The sequence below is a fragment of the Barbus barbus genome (assembly GCF_936440315.1).
Source record: "Barbus barbus genome assembly, chromosome: 8".
Taxonomy (NCBI): Eukaryota; Metazoa; Chordata; class Actinopteri; order Cypriniformes; family Cyprinidae; genus Barbus; species Barbus barbus.
The window spans coordinates 33764420-33786747 of NC_136736.1; the positions used below are offsets into that span (position 1 = coordinate 33764420).

The window sequence follows — 22328 nt, forward strand, 5'->3', positions numbered from 1 at the left end:
AGAATGTGAAGTGAAGTGACGTGTGGCCAAGTATGGTGACCCATACTCTGATTTTGTGCTCTGCATTTAACCCATCCAGGTGCACACACGTGTGAACACACACACACACACACCCGGAGCAGTGGGCGGCCCGGGGAACAGTTGAGGTTTTGGTGGCTTGCTAAAGGGTCTCACCTCAGTCGTGGTATTGAGGGTTATTCACTCCCCCCACCCCAGAGACTCGAACCCACAACCTTCGGGTTACAAATCCGACTCTCTAACCATTAGGTCACGACTGCCCCAATGTTGCTAGATAGTTGTAACAATTTTAAAGTTATTGCTACAGAACTGCTGATCAATTCCTAGAATGTTTCTAAACAGTTGTTAAGGAGTTCTGGATGGTTGTTCTAGGGTGTTACTAGGGTGTTGCTAGTTGGCTAAACAGATGTGTTAACCCAATACATGGGTAGTATTGTCATTGGACACTGGAGAAGATTATATATTTTAACATTAGAAATTAATTATTTAATAAAAAAATACTACTTATTCAAAAAACTATTTTTTCAAACATCATATATTCAAATCTAGTGTGACCGCCCATTGGATTAAAGTCAACCAGTTGATAATGGTTGACTAGTTAGCTTTTAGGGGGATGGGTTGGTCAGAGCTGGTAAACTCTGGATGGGATGGAGAACAAAACTGAATGGTACATACATTACAGCACAGAATCACAGATAAAACGTCATCTTTCACATTGTAACATGGGTTCAGCTCCTCCCATGTCTTGTAAAAAGAGAGTAGCACCAAACTCAGAAGAATCATGGTAGAAACGAGTTTCTTTAAACCCTGATCTGGAAGCAGAAGGTCTCTTTGGAGCTTGATGTAGAGTAATATAATCCTTCAATCTATCTCAGATGCTTGGATCTCGTCAGGTATCTCTTCTTGTTTCAATGATGAAACGTTCATAAATCCAACAAAATGTGCACCCAGCTGATATAAGAATGTGATTAGTGCAATTTTTGAGTAATTCACCCTGGCCGTTGACTCTGATTCAGTAGTTTTTTCCTCTGAGATTGTAGTTTCTCCTTCCAGGTGGTGCATAACATCACGGGACGCGTCCCAGCATTCATCAGTTGTCACCACGCCGTCCAGTTCGGCAGGGGACAACTGTACTGTCTTTGTCAATCCATCTCCAGCTCCATGAGTTTGTTGCGAGAGCGTGGAGTAGTTGTGGTGGTTTTACAGCAGCAGTGAGCACAGACCAGGCCCAGGACGAGAGAAACGACGCCTACAGTCACTGAAGCACAGACGCCGTACAGCAAAGGCAACTTCATTGAGTCCCACACTGAAAGAGAACAAAAATATACACATTTACACAAAAAGTTAGTGTTTATTCATAAAATAATTCAAAAATTATGGTATAAACTCTTTTTTAAAGTTTTAGAACAGAATTAATATAATCAATTATATAAATACCTAATAAAGAAATGATTATTTAAATGCATAAAGGCGTAAATAAGTAAAATAAGTAAATACATAAATAACTAATGCATTAATGTATATATAGTAAATGCATAAATAATACATGCATTAAGTAAATGCACAAATAAATGCATTAAAAATGACATATAATAAAGCATACATAAATAAATATGTAAATGCACAAATAAAAAAATGCATAAACAAATAAATATTTTGTACAGGCACAAAGAGGCACAAAGTTATTAAAGCACATTTCATAGCTTTGATAGACAGGACATTTTCTGTGAAAAATTACTTAATTTTCAGTCTTCTATCATATTTTCAGTCTTCATATTCATAAGACTTTAAAAAAGTCACATGGATTGAAGTTATGACTTATGGTGTTTTTTGGTCTTGTTGGAGCTTGACAGATTCACTATGCATTACTATAACGAGAACTGCGTGAACAATTTTCTTCTCCAATTTATCTTCTATGGAAGAAAGAAAATTCTACAGGTTTTGAAAGATTTCCTGAAAGATGACAATTACATATTTTGCTAGACTATTTCAAGCAAATGCACAAAATTTCTTAATATTATATATGCATGCTCCAACACGCATTGAGAAGTTTCGGATGAACGCAATTTTGTCGTGGGAACGACTGTCAAATGCTGGCAGCCTCCCATTAACGAATTAAAGCTTGTGAAACTTGCATGACTTGGTTTGAGGGAAACATTTAGCAATTCTGTGCACTTCTTTATTACTCACATGCAAACTTCACATTGAGGAAGACTCTCTGTGAGGAGACCTCCAGCACTTTGCTCCAGACCCCGGTGGCTGTCGAGCGGATCCAGGGCGTAGCGGTGCAGTAATAGTCACCAGCGTCACTGTCCTGTGTGCTGTGGACGTTCAGGGCAAATTTTCTGGGTCCCAGGCGCTCCAGGCTGCAGTCGCTGCTGTCGTTGCGAGGAGCCTTGTACACAACGCCCCAGCGGTCCATACTGGCTAGCAGGGACATGCTGTTTGAGCCCCTCAGACGACTCAGAAACCACTTCATCTCGTACGCTACATCATCTGATGGCAAGAAATCACAAAATTATGATTAATATGCAGTGCAAATAAAAGCAGTAAATCAAAAAGAAATAAATGCATAAATCATGCATTTAATAAACTCCTTTAAAAAAAATGCATGAATACGTAAATTAATTCATAAATAAAAAAAAATGTTTAAATGTGTAAATAAATGCATAAATAATGCATTTAATGCACTCTAATAAATGCATAGATAAATAAATGAGTAATCAAATGTGAAAATAAAGCAGAAATAAATACATGTATCAATGCATGAATGTATAAATATGTACATATGCATAAATGCGTAAATAAATGCATGCATAAATCCATGTATAAATGTATGTGTGAAGTGCATAAATAAATAAATGTATAAATGTGTAAATAAATGCATAAATAAACAAATGCATAAATAAAGCAAGCTTAACTTGCACTACTTTGTGTACAGGGAGTAGTGAACACTGCTTATGGACCCTGTGACTTTAGTTATGCTTTTTCCCCTCTCAATGTAATACAATAACAGTGTGTCATAAGAAGATATTAAGTTTCTAATCTACCTCCATATGGAGCATAAAAAGCACAGAAAAATGCCTCTACCAGTACCAATGAGGACATATTTTTAGGACTGCAAATCTCCAAAAAACCCTTTCCTTTGAGATGCATTTATTTAAAGATCCTCTACCACTTTTTTTCTAGCATAGCTTATTATTATGGAGGTCGTGCCAAGATCTCATCAAATTGCAAATCTTTCAGCTCCATTTCTTGCAGACGTCTTTTTCCCTCACTAACACACACTGGTTCAAAGAACTAAAGATCAATTAGAAGATGTGGCATGTCCTATAAAAATAACGCTTTCTGTCTCCCATCACTGGAACGGCAATGAAATGCACATCTATGCGCAGAGAAAGAGTGAAAGAGACGACTAGAAAGCCACGATGGTCCAAACTAGCAATTAGACTGACTGTACGACGACCCACTGCTGTCAAACCCACGCGCTGACTCAAAGACCTGAACACAACGGCCCTCTCCCCATTACACAGGCCGAGACAATGAATGTGGGGAAGAGGAGGAACACAGAGAAAATAAGAAAAAGCAACCAAAACATTGTAGGACATTAGCCTTGATGAAATCGTTATCGCTCTTTCATAGTTCAGGAAATCAAATAAACAAATAAATGGCCAAATTCAGAAATAAATGCATAAATACATAAATGCACAAATATAGAAATGAATGAATAAATGAGGGCACACATTTAGGTATAAATAAATGCACAAACAAATAGATAGATACAATATAAATAATTAAAGAGATCCATGTGTGCTTCTTTCAAAAATCAACTTCTCACACTGAAAAAAAAAGGTTTAATTGAATTTACTTTTTTTTTTTTTAAGGTAAGTGTTTGCTATCAATTTATTTTAGCTACATTTACATAAACAAACTTAGTTGACTAACTTTCAACAAAATTAGTTTATTAAAATGTAGCTAAAATAAATTGATTGCAACCACTTACCTTAATTTTATTTTTTTGTAAATTCAATTAATCTTTTTTTTTTTTTGTGCATGTATTTCTCCCTAACATAATAAAAAACAGACATAACTTATGTCAATAATGGACAAAGTAAGTATACAGAGCTTATAAAATGAATGCGAGTACTCTGAGGAGATATATACGATATGACTTGAGTCTTCAGAGAAGCAGGAGACTCTCCATTTAATCTCAGTGCTGTATGAGAGACAGAGGAGTTACTACAGACCTCACTGGGGATTTTTCAATCCGGTGGGGAAGATATAAAGAGAACAAAAGTGCACTGACCTGGAGCGCAATAGATTTGAGTCATATTTGATATGCAACTAATTACAGTTATTCTGTGGAGTCGTCAGAGGATTGTGGGTAATGTGGTTAATTATAAGCCCAGCGTTCATGTTTGAGCAGGCTGCTATTGTGCAAAAAGGAATCCTTGGATGCCAAACAGTCTCATTTATAGCGATGACCATTTTGCATGTTCAAATGATTTTTTTTTTGTGAAAATAATAAATCCGATAGTGTTTTTTGAGTGTGAACACTAGTAACAATGATGCTCGCATCTAATCTGTGGACAATATTGGTAATGGTAAAACGGTAATGGCAGTGCTTTATCTTCATGACGTATCGAGTCGTTTGAGATAGCGAGACGCTCTCAAGCAGAAATGATAAGGCTCTATTATTCCTCCCACAATCTCCTCGATCCCGTGTCCATCCTGAGCTAATGTGTGTGGAGCTTGACTTACAGTAATGAGGAAGGGTCAGGGGCTGGAGCGGAGCAGACCTCGTGAGATACGAGCTGACGGACGAGCACACATCTGGCCTGAGGGACGCAAAGCCATTCGATTTAATGTGCTTAACCCCAATGATTTGCGCAAGGGTCACGGATTTTAGTGGATCCCTTAAATACACATGGCAGTCCTCTGAGTGTAAAGGCCTATTCAAGCTCATTTCTGCTGTGACGCAATTTTGAAGTCAATGTGAAATGAACATTTTCATTATTCAGTTTGTCTTCGTAATCTTTATTAGGACGTGTTTTTTTTTTTTTTTTCCAGCTGAGGAGAAACAAAACTCACTGACCAATAGATAAATAGATTTTTTTAAATTACATAATATTAATAATACATATATAATATTTAGAAATATATAAACATTTATATATAAAATATAAAAAATATATATGAAATATACAAATAAATGTATAACAGGAAATGATGTATGTATGGGTGTAATAATATTAAATAATTACTGAATTTCTAAATAAATAATTATTATAAATTATGTTATTTGTGACCCTGGAGCACAAAACCAGTCTTAAGTCGCTGGGGTATATTTATAGCAATAGCCAAAAATACATTGTATGGGTCAGAATTATTGATTTTTCTTTTATGCCAAAAATCATTAGGATATTAAGTAAAGATCATGTTCCATGAAGATATTTAGTAAATTTCCTACCGTAAATATATCAAAACTTCATTTTTGATTAGTAATATGCATTGCTAAGAACTTCATTTGAACAACTTTAAAGGTGATTTTCTCAATATTTTGACTTTTTTGCACCCTCAGATTCCAGATTTTCAAATAGTTGTATCTCAGACAAATATTGTCATATCCTAACAAACCATACATCAATGATTATTTATTCAATTCAATTTCGAAAAATTGACATTTAAGACATTAAGACATTTAAGTCCAGGGTCACATTTTATAAATTAAATTATAATATTTTATTATTTTTATTATATTTAATTTTTATTATAAAAGATTATATAAAAAATATTAAAAACACAATATATTAATGTAAAATATTTAAAAAATATTTTAAGTATAAATATTGGAAATGTATGCAAATTTCATACATATTTACAGTTATTTATATAGCACTTTTTACAATGTAGAGTGTCAAAGCAGCTTTACAGTATTAAAAAAAATGGAAATAGTGTGTCGCAACAAACATTTGTTTGTATAAAACATACAACGATAAAATATATACAATTAAAATGAATTATACAACTAAAATATATGAATAAATAATAAAAAAAAAAGTAAAAAAAGTAAAAAAAGTTTTTTTTTACAATTTTAAAGTTACATTTTTATACTATAAAAAATACAATTACAATTTGAGGGGAAAAACCTGAAAAAGGTTGATTTTCAATACTTGAAGCCTGATAATCATGATCTCCAGCATGATTTGAGATCTTCCAAATAGCTTCTTGAGCCTCAACGTAAATCAGAAAATCTGTCCGACTGTACAAAGAGTCACATGATCAATAGAGAAAGTTCCAAATTGAAAGCTGATTTTGCACCTTTTATTTTCAGTGTGCTGTCAGACATTTAAACCGTATATCAGGAAGATGTCTGGAGGAAGAACTAAAGGCACATCAAGGTGATGCAGATGCAGAAGCTTGACTCGAACCTGCTCTTTTCTGGGACAACAGACATCCAGAACCTTACATAAAAGACAGAAGATGGTTATGAAGCGCCGCAGCCGAGGGGAAGTACATGCTGTTCATCCCCTGAGATTACAGTGTTACTGATGTGGCAAGACTTTGGCCTTAGGAGGAAATAAAGCAGCGGAGAATGAGATCTATTAGAGGAATGATAGATTACAACGAGCTAAAGCATCCGTACAGATAAAACAACACGGCAGGATCTGTCTCCAGGAAAAGTTGTTCATATTACAGCTGACACAATCTGATCTAATGCTGTAATACTCACAAACTCACAACTAAACACATACAAAGTTATAAACACACGGATTGAAAAGAAAACTCACAAATGAGTGTTGTTTTTGTTAACTAATTAAAAAATAATGCTGAAATAAAATAAAATACAAATATTAAACGAAAAACATTAAACTTACAAGATTAAAAACTAGATAAAATGTCAGAATTGAAAGTGAAAATTAGAAATTTTGTAAAAATGTGAGATAATTGCTTGAAAAATGTCAGAATTCCAAAGGAAAACAATTGCAAGGGGAAAATATGAATTATGAATTATGAGATAGAAATTTAGAATTGTTAGAAAAAAATTGCGAGATAAAACAGAATGTGATAAAAATGTCAGAATCACATGAAAAAGGTCAGAATTACAAAATTAAAGTAAAAACTAAGAATTTGAGAAAAGAGTCAGAACAGCATGAAAAGTCAGAATTGTGAGTTGTGTAAAAAAAAATAAAAAAGGAATAAAAGTCAATAAAAGATTGTATTTTAGTTTTTATTCTATACATAAATAAGCTTTTTGTTTTGTTACTGGCTTATGCAAACAGAATGCTTGTGATATTAATCTAAACTAGGAGCTGCGTATATTTTGAAAGGATCTTATGAAGCGACCTAAACTAAGACTCATAAATAAGAAGTTATGCAGAAGTATAAACACACCTGAGGCGAAGCGCTGAAATAAATGGCTTGTGTTTGTGCACGTTACCTTGTGCGGTTCTCAAACAGTTTTAATCAAACAACAGAAATCACATAATACAGTATATTGAGCTGCGTCTACATTATAAATGATAATACATGACGGCTTGATCTTGACATGTTGCTGCACGCTGAAAAACACACACAGCGTGACCCAGTTTCACATGACATCAGTTTATGAAGTATTTTCCCAACATTAGACATTCATTTCCATGTTTGTGCTGCAATGAAGGCAAGCGCAGACACATCTGAACCCAAGTGCACCAACATCCTCCTAAAGACTCGTTTATTGCCTCATTCTGACCAACATTTAACTTCGAACAGGTTATATTTCCAGAGAAAACCGTCATCTTAAAGGTGAACATAAAGACTCTATTTTTATTTAAAACCTATATTTTGTTTTTAATAAAAAATAAATAAATATCAATTATATACAACAAAATATATAAAATAAATGTAAAAATAAAAACTAATCATTTAAAAAAAAATTATAATAATGAGTAAAAGACAATGTGCAACCAACTACAAAACAAATGCTTAAGGACCCGGAATGAATGAGTTTAATTTGCAACAATGAAGTACAGTATTTTATTGACATTTGCAAAGGTAACGTCTCAAAACAGCCCTATTTGATATTCAATTGCATTTATGCACTGACCTGTGAGCGACAGCGGCAGATGGTATAAATGGATCAAATTAAACATGTCACAAGTTCATTAAAGTACGTGAATTAGTGAAGTCGAATGACTGCTCACAAATCACTGTGAAATACAATAAAGACTTCATATTTCAGTATGTCATAAAATGAAAACTTATGCTTTTGAAATTGTTTAAATTATTTTTGGATATCACCATGCTATCATTTCAGTTTTGGCTAATATAATGTATATTATCTAATCAATTATATATATATATATACAGCTGTTTGGACTCTCATTCTGGCGGCACCCATTCACTGCAGAGCATCCATTGCCGAGACATTAATGCAATGCTACATTTCTCCAAATCTGATGAAGAAACAAACTCATCTACATCTTGAATGGTTTTAGGGTGAAGACATTTTTAGCAAACTTTCATTGTTTTTGGTGAACTATTTCTTAAAAAAAAAGATCAATTTACCTAAAAAGCTAAATTAAATAAGATGAAAATAATGTGAATCTTGAATTTTTTTTTATTTTCATTTTCTTATGTTTTAAACATGAATCTAACATGATTTACTTTACTGATAAATAAAACTGATAAATAACTTGCACCAGCAGTTTAAAGTTATTCATAATTAGCATTCATCTGTGTTGTTTATTTCATTTGTGTGTTGATCAGAAAGAAAGGTGTAACTCGCCTGTAGTTGGAGACGTGCCGCTAACACTGACGTCACACTCCATCTTCACAGTTTCCCAGGGGAAAACACTCGCTGTGTCTGAACTGATGGACACATCAAACGTGGGTCCTTGTAAGAAATGATAAAACAGGACAAAAATAACATCATTTAAGTCTTAAAAGATAGACATTAAAGCATACTGTATATTGAGCATTGTGTGTATTATTTGCACTACTGTTCAAAAGCTTATAAGATTTGTTTTTGGAAGAAGTCTCTTCTGTTCATCAAGGCAGCATTTATATGATCAAAAATAAGAGTAACAAATTTGAAATATTATTACAATTTAAAATAACTCTTTTCTATTTACATTTACATTTATTCATTTAGCTGACGCTTTTATCCAAAGCGACTTACAATTGCTATATATGTCAGAGGTCGCACGCCTCTGGAGCAACTAGGGGTTAAGTGTCTTGCTCAGGGACACATTGGTGTCTCACAGTGGATTCGAACCCGGGTCTCTCACACCAAAGGCATGTGTTTTATCCACTGCGCCATCACCACCCCCTATTCTATGTGAATATATTTTAAAAAGCTGAATTTTAAGTATCATTACTCCAGTCTTCAGTGTCACATGATCCTTCAGAAATCATGAACTGTAATCGTGAACTGTACAGCGCCATCAGCGAACAACAGACAAATAACCCTGACGGCTTTTTCCTCATAGCCGGTGACTTCAACCATGCAAACCTAAAGACAGTTTTACCAAAGTTCTACCAACATGTGAACTTTGCAACAAGGGGAAACAACACACTGGACTTTGTTTATACAACAGTAAAGAACTCTTACAAAGCTGAACCCCGTCCCCACCTCGGGTACTCGGACCACATCTCTGTTATGCTAATACCAGCATATAGACCACTTCTCAAACTCGCCAAACCGGTTGAAAAGCAGATCACAGTATGGCCAGACAATGCCACCTCAGCACTGCAGGACAGCTTCCAGGACACAGACTGGAACATGTTTAAAGAGGCAGCCACTTACAACAACCACACAGACCTGAATGAGTACACCGAAACTGTGACTGCTTACATCAAAAAGTGCATAGATTATGTGACAGTCACCAAGACCATTACCACACGTGCCAACCAGAAGCAATGGATGACAGCAGAGGTTCGTGGGCTGCTAAAGACCAGAGATGAAGCATTCAGATCAGGAGATAAAGCAGCCCTCAAAACAGCAAGAGCCAATCTGTCTCATGGCATAAAGAAGGCAAAACATCAATATGCTAAAAAAAAACTGCCAATGTTTTCATCTTTCTTTTTAAAATATAACTGGAATTCATTTAAAAGCTCTTCAGCCTCACAACATACAAAGAAGAAAATAAAACAGAGTCAGGGCTTGGTATCGCCAACTACCTCACAATATGATTTACTTTCAGGGTAAAATCTGATATAAATAATAATTTTACTAATAACAGTAGCCATAATAATAATATTAATAATAAATAATGTCATTATTATTATTATTATTAATGATTTTAATTTGTAAAAGCACTTTTCCCAAGCCCAAAGTACTATAAGCCAAATAAACGGCAAAAAATAAAATAAAATAGAATAAAATACAATATAAAATAAAATACAATATAAAATATAAAATAAAATAAATACAATAAAATAATAAGATAAAATAAAAAAAATACATTAATAAAATGAATTAAAAAAACAAACAAACAATTTAACTGATTTTTTTATTTCGTCACAAAATGTGAACTACATTATTGCCCTGCTCTCCATTTTCTGTAAATAATAACAACAATACAAATAATAATAATATCAGTATTACTGGTAATATTATTTTATTATTAACAGCAATTTTAATAATTTTATCTAATAATAATAACAACAACAACAATAATAATAATACTGGGATTATTATTCGTAGTATTTTATTATTAACAATATTAATTTTAATAATTTTATTTGTAAATGCACTTTTCTCAAACCCAAAGTGCTACAAGCAAAATAAACATGAAATACTAACACAAAATAAAATTCAATAAAATAACAAACACAGGTTATATAAACAACAACAAATTCTAATCGAAAAATATTTCTAGACATGTTTTTGTGAGATTCCTCCAAATATATCTTGCATTCTGTACCTTTGTGTATGAAATCGATCTGAACCTTATTGGACACTCCCTTGGCCATCTCAACCCAGTCTTCCCCAGGCAGCTTCGTCCAGGCCTTCATCTCACACCAGTAAAAGCCACGATCGGTCACCTGCACTGTCGGGATCCGGAACTGGAACTCCCTCTTCCCGGTCTTCACCAGCATCAGGTCCCGGTCTTGCTCCAGCTGCAGAACCATCTCAGGGCCCAGAGAGGCCAGTTTGCGGCTGGGTGACCCAACAGCCTCCTCGGACAAGACGAGGATGGAGAAGGTGGTTCCTGGCGGGAGGTTCTGGACGTGAGCCTGGCAGCTCATCTCAAACTTGGAGCCGGCAGCCACAGCTTCACGGAGACGCCGGGCCGCGACACTGAGAACAGGACCTGAGGGAGACACACGAGGAGAACAAAACGCATCTCTATTAATAGTGTCTTTAAGACAGCAGTGAGAATGCTAAAAGCACATAGCTTAATTACAAAATAAAACAAATAAGTAAAATGATTTTAATCTAACATAAAATGTTCATATTTTTTATTTATTTCATATTTGTATTTGTATTATTTAATATTTAATATAATATTCATATTCAAATATACAAATATTAATAAAAATGTAGTATTATGTAATATTAAAACACTGAAATTATTGCAATCTCAGCCGCTATCCTCATTATATTGAATATAATAACAACAACAATAATAAATGCTTCAATAAATGCACCTTTGTCTCTGCGTTTATTTCTCCTAATTAATTTTCAGCTACAGATAAATGTAAAACTTAAATAAAACATAGCTGAGAACTCTGAATGATCGACATCAAAATATTATGCAGAAATATAGTCATGATGCAACACACTGCATTAAATTTTTATGCAGCTACAGAGAGCCAAGTCTTCTCTCTGAAAGTTATTGGTCTTGAATTGCATAAGACAATGGATTGGCAAGTCTCTTGGAATATTAAAAAAAAGTGTCCCAATATAAGAGCCACAATATTAGATAATGGCAAAATTATGCCAAATGTTTTTAGATGTCATTATAGCTGCAATTGCAGCTGTGTAACTTGATGCAGCAACAGTTTTGAACACAAGCGTTCAGCACGTCAGAATAAACTGCACCCTGTGGAGAAATGCATCAGTCCAGCAGCTCACAAAACACATCAGAATATAATACAAATGCATCATTTATACTTCCTCGTGAAACGGAGAATTCCCCATTACAGAGATGGCACTGGTTGAAGTCAACCGGTGCAAATGCTTCCATGCATATGGTTATTCCATTTAGGTAATTATAGAAATGATGCTAGAAATCAATGAGCTGAGATGTCATGTGTCAGACCAGAATAGAAGCGTGAACATTTGAGCTGCAGTACTCACAGGTGTCTGAAACACACTAGACACCTTTGATATTTCACATACAGTGCAAACTAAACAGGGAAATGTAGTTTACTAGTCTTGCTTAAACTTGTTGCATGGTCTTGTAATTTTCTTCTTTGGGTGAACTAACTTTCTAAGATTACGTAGTCATCCAAATGCATACTTACACTACTTCAGAATACGACTGGTTTCAGTTTTAACCTTTTGATTGTGGAAAAATGGCTGATTATAGTAATATTAATACTGTGATTATTAATAATAATACATTTGTATTATATAGACCAAAATGCAACAAACAGACACACACACACACATACACACACACATATATATATATATATATATATATATATATATATATATATAGATAGATAGATAGATAGATATCAACACAAAATAAAATAATTACTAAAAATAAAATTAATAATAAAAATATAAAACTAAACTAAATAAAAATACGTAACCTTCAAAATACTTTAATTACCTCACAATATGATTTGATTCACGTTTGTCCTTTTGATTTTGAAAAAACAACAATAACAATAATATGATTTTTACATTATTAATAGCGTTATTATTATTATTAATAGCATTATTATTATTATTATTACTACTACTACTACTACTATCATCATCATCATTAGTGTTGTTGTTCTTCTTTATGTCATTGTTGTTAATACCTTTTGAATAAAAAAAAGTTAAATAAAAATTATAATAATAAAATAAAATACTATTTCCAAGTGCATACTATACGTACCTCATTATATTATTTGATTCACTTTTGCCCTTTGGATTTTGGAATAAAATATAGTTTATATTGATATAATAATATAATATTTATACAAGCAAAATAAACATAAAATACTGCAATTCAATGATACACCAAACACAATAAAATAAAAAGGTTAAATAAACAATAAACTAACCGTAAAAAAATTACCATCTAAATGGATGCACACTTACGCTTGTTAGCAAAGCTGACTTTCAGCGCTGGGGTCACATGCTCAGCAACCTTTGTCCAGTTCCCATGTCGCAACGGTACCCATGCGGTTACAGCACACGTGTATTCACCGGCGTCGGTGTCCGTCGTGCGAAGGAGGCGGAGCTTGAACACGGAAGGTTCTGTTCGTGTCACTGTAATAAGCCCCGCCTCCACACGGCTCTTGTATGTCTTGCCTGGCACAAGGTACCCGTTCTCATCCAGTGAGGCGATAGTGTGAGTGGATACCGGGACGTCACCGGGCTGAACGTTTCTGTACAGCCACGACACTCCCAGCCGCCCGCTACGAAGGTTCGACACGTTTGTGACTTTGCATTCCAGCTCCGTCGGGTCACCGGAGAACTTTGCATTCACAGATGAACTCAGAACAACAGTGTAGTCTGGATCTGAGAGAGAAAGAAAAAATACTCAAAGTTAAACTACATTTTTGTGTTGCACATCTATTTCAGATAAATAAAAAACACAAATAAGGAATGAATAAATAAGCTTTCTTTTCTTGCGCTTTTAAGGAATGCTGTGCATTTTAGGTATTAATTCAAGTTTTGTTCTAAAGTTTTGTGTCCACATTGTGTTCTAATTTTGGTAATTTTCATGATTAGAAGTCAACATTCAAGCCCATTTTTGACTGGCGAAACAACTCAAACCATGTATGTTCAGGAAAAAACAAACAAACAAAAAAAACATCAGAACTCACAAAACAAAAAAATAAGCAAAATTCTGAACAAAATAAAACATAAAAACAAACCTAAAAAGAAATAATAAAACACACAAAGTTAGCAAAAAAGAAAAACAAAGCAAAACAAAGACAAAACACACAAAAAAACCTAAGAAGGCCCTGAAAAAAAAAAAAACATAAAAATCTAAAAAGCAAAATAAAAAACAAAACATTAACAAGTTAACAAAAATGACAAAAAAATTAAGCAAAAAACAAAGAAACAAATAACATCAAAACACACAAAACAAAAAGCAAAGCAAGGGCAACCAGACAAAACAAAACACACAAAAGCCTTAACAAAAATAACACAAAAAAGATGAAAAGCAAAAAAGGCCATAAACAAACTCAAATAAAAAGCCCTAATTAATCACACAAAACAAAAAAAAGCTAAAAAAAAAACAAACTAAAAACAAAATACTTAAAAATTACACAAAACAAGAATAAAAATCAAACAAACAATAACAAAGGCTACAAAATAAAATAAAGCAGAACACACATATAAAAATAAAAAGCCCTAAATCACACAAAGCAAAAATGTGAAAAAGTGAGAAAAAACAAACAAAAAAACCCATAAAAAAGCTAAAAAGCAAAACAAACAGAAAATACAAAACACAAAAAATTCCTAACAAACTAAAACAGCAAACCAAATAAAAACAAAAACACACAAGAAATAAAAAGCCTTAAAAAACACACAAAACAAAACTAAAACCCCTAACATAAATCTCACAAAACAAAAAGCAAAATAAAGTTAAAGTTAAAATGCAAAAACAAACAAGCTTAAAAGCCCTAACAAAACAAATCACACACACAACAAACTAGAACTAAAAACAAAACACAAAAGAAAACAAAAAGCCCTAACAAAACAATTCACGCAAAACAAAAGTAAAAATCAAAACAAATAAAAACAAAACACACAAAAGAAAACAAAAATCCATAGAAAATCCCACAAAACAAAAAAACTAAAGTATAAAACAAACAAAAACAAAACTAAAAAGCCCTAACAAAAAGCAAAACAAACTAAAAACACAAAACTATAACCATAACAAATCCAATCAAATCAAATCACACAGAACAAAAGGAAATTGGAAAGAAGCCAAAGTGACTGTTTGTTGAACAAAAGAAAGCTGGGTAATTCATTAACTATGATGTCAACTGATTCTTCGCTACCAAAAATACATTAGAAATGTGGGACAGTATAAGTGTTCCTCCCAGTCCTCCAAACATCGGGTCACGTGCACAATCACACACTCATAAAGGTGCACGCTGACCCTGTTTCCAGGCTCTCGGCTCACCAGTGTCAAGTGTTTCTGGGCTTCGCGCCCGGTGGGCAGTGAACGACTCCCTGCGTCGCTTCCTATACAGCTGGGACCTTCATGCATGGGTGAGCAGTACTAGAGACTCACAAAGAAAATGCCGTTCTCCCACATATACAACCTCCAAATACTCTCAGAACGCAAATAGCTCGGAAAAACACATGGAAGAGGAGCAGGACTAATGAAAATCATCCAGACGCTCACTCACAAACACAGCTGACTTGAGCCTCACATGTGGTGGTGGGTTTTGCGTTAAGCTTTTGGACGTCACGCCGACTGAGTCACTGGGACCATCTGCGCTTTGTGGCTCTCATCCGCATCACTTCCTGTTCGATAGGCTCCTCCCACTTATTTGTGGAATAATACACTGACATTCTTCATATGCATCAAGGGTTCATTCGCTTGACGTCTTGTTGACTCTGATAAAGCCTCATCTTGTTTTGAAATATGGAGACAAAATATTCTAAAAGGTCCTAAAATAGGTGCTCAAATGGGATAGTTCACTTAAAAATTTAAATTCTGTTATCATTTACTCACCCTCATGTTGTTCCAAACCCGTATGAGTTTCTTTCTTCTGTTGAACACAAAAGAATATGTTTTAGAGAATGTTGGTAACCAAGTGGTTGATGGTAGCTATTGACTTCCATAGAATGGAAAACAAAATACAATGTTAGTCAATGGCTGCCGTCTGCTGTTTGGTTACCAGCATTCATCACAATATAAGTTTCTGTGTAGAAGCAAGAAACTCATAGAGGTTTGGAGCAAGTGGAGGGTGAGTAAATGATTACAATTTTTATTTTTGGGTGAACTGTGCCTTTAAAAGGGCAGATAGCCTAGTTCAGTTCAAACTTACATGGCCCTTAAAACCGTCTTAGTTCTGGTTACCAGTGTAAGGTAAGTTTTGGGCACCAAAATGCTCAAAAACCAAAAATATTGCTCAAAATGTTTAAGTTCTTATTAAAATCTTTGACTTTCAATAGCAGACTTTGCTGTTTTGGCAAATCTGAGCACAGTTTGAGACATAACTGAGGTCTATATTAAAATAACCGGGGTCTTTTTTTCCTGAAAAATAGATGAATTAAGCAAAAATCTCTATTTGATTGCTGCTTAGGAGAAGCAACGAAGACATTCATAGTTAACAAGTCAACAATTACCCATTTAACCTGATTGTAGAAAAAACTGGCATTGTCCATCTGAAGTCATGGACATCAGTATATATATATATATATATATATAAAAATAAAAGAAGGTTCAAACCAACATTGTCATTATAAAAAAAAAAAAATCTGTAATTGAGATAAAGCTTTGATGTAATAAAATATTAGATGAAAAACTTAAACTTATAAAACAAAATAGAATTGTTGCTTTGGCAACTGAAATAAATAGCTTGAAGTTGAAGTACTAAAATGACAAAAACTGAAATAAAAATAACTATAACAAATTAAAAGCTAAATAGAAATATTAAATAATATTGTTTATATGAATAATAATAATGCATATTATTAATAAATAATATTAAAATTAACTGGAATAATGTAAACTATAAATCACATACTTTTATTATTTAGTTGTTTGATTTAGAATTTACTTGATGTACTAAAATAAAACTAAAGGTGAAATAATAATTAATTAAAGCTATTTAGACATAATTATAATAATAAAAAATCCAACCCTACCCAAAAAAAGACAAAACAACAAAATTACCAAAATTAAAGTTACAATGAAAACGTCTGGGCGAGACGTCACGGGCAGGGTGACGTAGAGACCTGCGGTGGAACCGGCATCAGCTTCTAGGAATGAAGCAAGCGCTCGCAGGGATGCCGGAAGTGTGGCCCCAAGTCGTTCCCTCGAGGAACTAGGGTTAGATACGTAACCTTGAAACGTGCCTCTTGAGGAACTCGAGCTGCGTGGAGTGGGTTAACCCTGCGGAGAAACGGGCCTGCACGAACTCCAGAACTGTACCAATTGGGCAGTTGACTGGGTCGAGCTGGCGACCTCCTCACCTTGAAGTGAGTCTTTCACTTAAGGGCGTACAGTTTCCTCGTGCTCCGGCGAGCGGAGGCTTCTAAACCTTTCTGAACGAGAGGAGGCCTGACGACACTCGCCAAAACATTCGAGCTCTTGGAGCGGAGACCTCTGCATGACGGCTCTCTGGATCGAGAGGAGGCCTGCTACACTCTGTACACTGGGCATCCTCCTAGCGCAGCTCTGGCGAGCGGAGGCCTCTAAAACTCTCAAAGCGAGAGGAGGCCTGACGATACTGGGCATTTTGTGAGGAGGCTCACCTGGGGCCTACCACTCACAGACTGTCCCAGCGGAGCTCTAGCAATGACCATTTCGAGAGGAAGAACCGATACTGGTATGCTTTGCCCCCAAAGCAAACCTCACGGATCCCCTGATAAGGGAACCAGTCTCTCGAAACTGGTCTCTGGTGTGCTTAGAGCTGCTAGCTCGGTTCCCTGAATTGGAGGACCGGCAGGGGACGGCCGATCCAGCTGCTCTAAAGACCTCCGAAGAGGTGCATTGGTCTGATTACACACGTGATTCAGGGAGTGGTCACGCTGAAGGTGTTCCCGAAGTGTTTAGACACAACTCGATTTCCTGAAGAGGAACTGAATATAAATATATATATATATATATATATATATATATATATATATATATATATATATATATATATATATATATATATATATATATATAATTATAGTCTAGAATATAGATAATACTAAAATAGCATTGGTTAAAACTGGCTTCTTTTTTTCCAAGAGGGGCGACTACTTTTCTGAGTTAGCTAATTACTTTTAAAAGTTAGTTACTTAGTTTGTTCCTCCTGCAGAAGACCTTCATTATTCTGAGCACAGTTTGGTTATGTGACTTTTTGGGATGGAGTGAGGAAAAGCAATTAGCAAGCCAGAGAGAGTTCTAGTTAAGGAAAGATAAATAGAGACAGGATGAGAGCAGGTCGACAGTGAGTTTCTTTACCCGGACAAACAGAGCCGATGAGATGAATGTCCCACAGGAGCTCTAAAGCCGGTCTCTATGGACGGGAACCGAGTGTCCTGGGAACGGAATAAGGGCCGAGAGAGTGACTGTCAATCAGCTTAAACAAGAGCCTCTCCACTGCACACATTCACTCCACATGATCAGATTTATCTCTTTGTGCTCCGTCTTCTTCCCTCGGTTTCATTCTCTCATGCTTTCTTTAGTTTGCTGCACAGCTGTGCAGAGAATGAGCTGCAGTGCTGGTATGTTATCAGGCTGGAGCAGCAGATCGGTCCTCGTCTGTTTGGTTTATTTGTTAATTAAATACAGAGAGGCTGATGCAGTGAAAGGTGAGTTTAGGTTACAGGTCACCTGATCCCACTCTCTGTACATCAGCATTAAACAATGGAAATCAATACTAAGATGCTGAATGACACCAGATAATCTCCCATATACTGAGAATAGAATAGAATGGAATATTACTTTATACAGTAAATGACAATATAACTATAAATCTGTACAAACTAGAATAATCAGAAACAGAACTGACTAAAATCACTTATAAACAATTAAAATAATTAAATGTTATTAAAATCAGTAAGAACAAAAATCAGAATGAAAGTTCAGAAATCAGAACAAAATACTAAATAATTTAATAAAAATATATTCCATTTAATTTTATAGTAATAATAATAATAATAATAATTAATAATTAGGATAATAAAATAATAATTATTAAAAAGAGAATAGAAAAATGTATCAAAATACAAATTTAGAAATCAGAATAAAATATATATTAATTTGATCAATTAAAAGATTCAATAAAATGTTTTTTTTTTATTATTATCAGAATATAATAAACTGGCAAAAGAGACACTTAAAAGTAGAATAATTATTTTATCAAATACAAAAGAACAATTCATCAGAAAATACATTACAAATTAGAATATAATAGGAAATCATTTAATAAACTAAAATATTCAACAACAATTTGTAATTACATTTGTTAAGTAATTAATTTTATGAATCAGAATAAAAATAACAAAAAAACACTAAAATTATAATAATAATTAAATAAAATATAATAATTAATCAAATAGAACAATTAATCAAAATATACATTTATAAATAAATATGAAATAATATATGAAAATAAATAATTTTGAAATAAGAATAAATCAAAATGATCAACTAAAAAAGAAACAATTTTATGAATAAGAATAAAAATATAACTAAAGAAAACACCATCAATAGGATAATCATTTTAAACAGGACAAATATCAAATATAATAATTATTCAAATTATATTTAAAAATCTGAATGAAATAGATAACGGAGAATAATTTAATAAAGCAAAAGATTCACTAATGATAATAATATTATTAATCACAGAGTAGAGCAGAACTGACTAAAGAAATCCCTTCTTTAGAAATTAGAACAGAATAGAGAAACTCTTCTTTAAGGAGATACAAATATTTAAAAAAAATATATATATATATTTTTAAATCATCAAGATTAAAATTAAACAAATATTATATTTATTATATAAATGATAAAATAAAAGGAAAAACTAAATAAAACGAGAACGTTTTTTAAAAAGACTCATGATATGCTATATGTACACAACGATAAAACAAGCAGGCCAAACATGACACTATACAGAATTAACATGGTTTTTGGTTGCTGGGCTCACCGGGTCTCATTAACGCTAATGAGTTTGAGCAGCACAAATCATCCATCAGTGCATGACTAGATGAAAAACAGCTACTGAAATCTTCAGCTGTTTCCCCAACAATTGAGCCGGCGTTGCTTCATACGATCTCGGAGCATATGGCATGGGTTCAGGCACTACAGTATGTCAGCGTGGTGTTAGTGCACTTCACTGCTTTGACCGAATGCTGCGCAGACGACAGCAAACACGCCGTTCTTCAAAACCGGCTGATAACGGAGCAAACTACTCCATGCAAAGTGTGCAAGACTACTTACAGCGCTTATCAGAAAACCACCGCCTCCAACACGACTTCATCATCAACACCTGAAGACACTGCTGATCTTACAGCACAAAAACAAGCCACACACACACAGAGCAGAACTAAAGTCATCTGGATCACCGTGTATTAAAGAGCTCAATGATGAGATTGAATTATAAGAGCAATCACAGCAAGACAAATAAACACGAGCGACAACTGAGTCATTGGGAGAATGTTGGCAGGAGTTTGTTTATACAAATATGAAAAGCCGAGGAGCAGATATTTCATACTAGGAAATGCATTCATTGTGTATTCTGCCGAGGTGTAAATTGTCTCAATTAGTTTTGCCATTTATAAAGAATTTCATATTTTTATTAATCAAGGATGCGTTAAGGTGATCAAATGTGACAGTAAAGACATTTATAATGTTACAAATATTTATATTTCAAATAAATGCTGATCTTTTGAAGTTTTTATTCATCAAAGAATCCTGAAAAATAAATTGCATCCCAGTTTCCACAAAAATATTGTGCAGCACAACTGTTTTCAACATTGATAATAATCAGAAATGTTTGTTGAGCAGTAAATCAGTATATTAGAATGATTTCTGAAGATCATGTGACACTGAAGACTGGAGTAATGATGCTGAAAATACAGATTTGATCACAGAAATAAATTATATTTTAACAGATATTCACATAGAAAGAGTTATTGTAAATTGTAATAATATCTCACAATTTTACTGATATTACTGCATTTTTAATCAAATAAATGCCGCCTTGGTGAGCAAATGTTATGTTAGTATCATTGATATACTTTTATCGTCTAATAATTACGTTATTACGATTTTATTTTGTGTTTTCAGTTTAATTTTAGTTACTTTTTTGTCATTTAAAAAAATATGTATGAATGTGTATGAATTTTAATTAATTAATTAAGTTTTTTAGCACTTGAAGTTAAACTAATGCCGGATTGCCAATTAGTTAAACTAAGCATATGGTGAGTATATATAAAAAATAAAAATAAAACATAACTTTTGAACAATAGTGTATATGTGATGCTCCCAGTTTGAGGGAAAAGACCCATCAGTATAATGATGCTGCATACTGTTTGAACAGATTTGGATCAAGAGTGTCTCAAAGCATCCAAAGCAAAGGAGGGAAAAACAATACTTTTCGGCGTCCCACACAAAAACACGTTCTCAAGTTCAGACATTAGCAGTTGCACAGGTCAGGTGTTTTTCTGCAGTGTTTCATGCGTTTAACGATTGAGAGCCAAAACTTTCAAGGTTGTTCTGTGGAAACGAAAGAGGGTCTAACATAACGAGATTCTCTTTAACGTTAAGAGATGTGACTGTAGAGCGCAGCGGGGTGGTGCTGGGATACTGGAAACCAATAATAACATTCAATTAACGCAGGTTAAAGAGGTTGTGTAAGTATGTGAGTGAGGTGTCGATTTACTGTACCACACAGACTCAATGTCTTCATTGGCTCTAGTTTTACAAATAAACCTCCACCAGCAAAAACTCATGCTCTTCAAGTTATTATTTTAATGCAAAGTCAAGAGTCCTGCGAATCTTCTTTATAGATTTAACTTGATTTTAAACCTGCTTTTGTGCTCTAGAGAGTCCTTTTAGTTTCCAGATGTATATTTAAAAAGATGTTTATCATCACATCTGGCCTTGAAAACACAACCCAGGCCACTTCAGGAAGCCACAGACAATATGTGATGTTTTCTGAAACTTTTTTTTATGGTTCAGAAAGTTGCTGGTCTAAAGTGCTGGTGGGAATTTCCTGCATTAAATATTAAAACCCCGTATGACATCCCAAATGCTGCTGTAGGAAATCTGTCAAGGGCCGCTTGTCTTTCCTTGCACTAAAGGAAAGTGCTTGGACAGCATTTGATCTGTGCACATCTTCATCCTGTTACATTTACATTTATACATTTAGCAGACACTTATCCAAAGCGAATTACAAATGAAGACAACAGAAGATAGTTTGTCAGAAAACAGCGTGACACTAGATTACATCTAAATTAG

The 22328-nt window shown here is 34.0% G+C and overlaps 1 protein-coding gene across 1 annotated transcript in view; it reads right to left on the reverse strand.

Annotated features, from left to right (window-relative positions):
• Window positions 1–1160: 1160 nt before the first annotated feature.
• Window positions 1161–22328, reverse strand: part of LOC306873724 (prostaglandin F2 receptor negative regulator-like) — a gene marked incomplete at its 3' end in the record, with an annotated part of 33666 nt that continues 12498 nt past the window's right edge. The window contains exons 5-9 of the mRNA XM_079423210.1: window positions 13271–13693; window positions 10929–11318; window positions 8789–8896; window positions 2209–2514; window positions 1161–1324 (exon numbers count right to left, since the gene is read on the reverse strand). Coding sequence (XP_079279336.1) covers window positions 1161–1324; window positions 2209–2514; window positions 8789–8896; window positions 10929–11318; window positions 13271–13693 — 1391 coding nt within the window. The remainder of the gene's footprint in view (window positions 1325–2208; window positions 2515–8788; window positions 8897–10928; window positions 11319–13270; window positions 13694–22328) is intronic.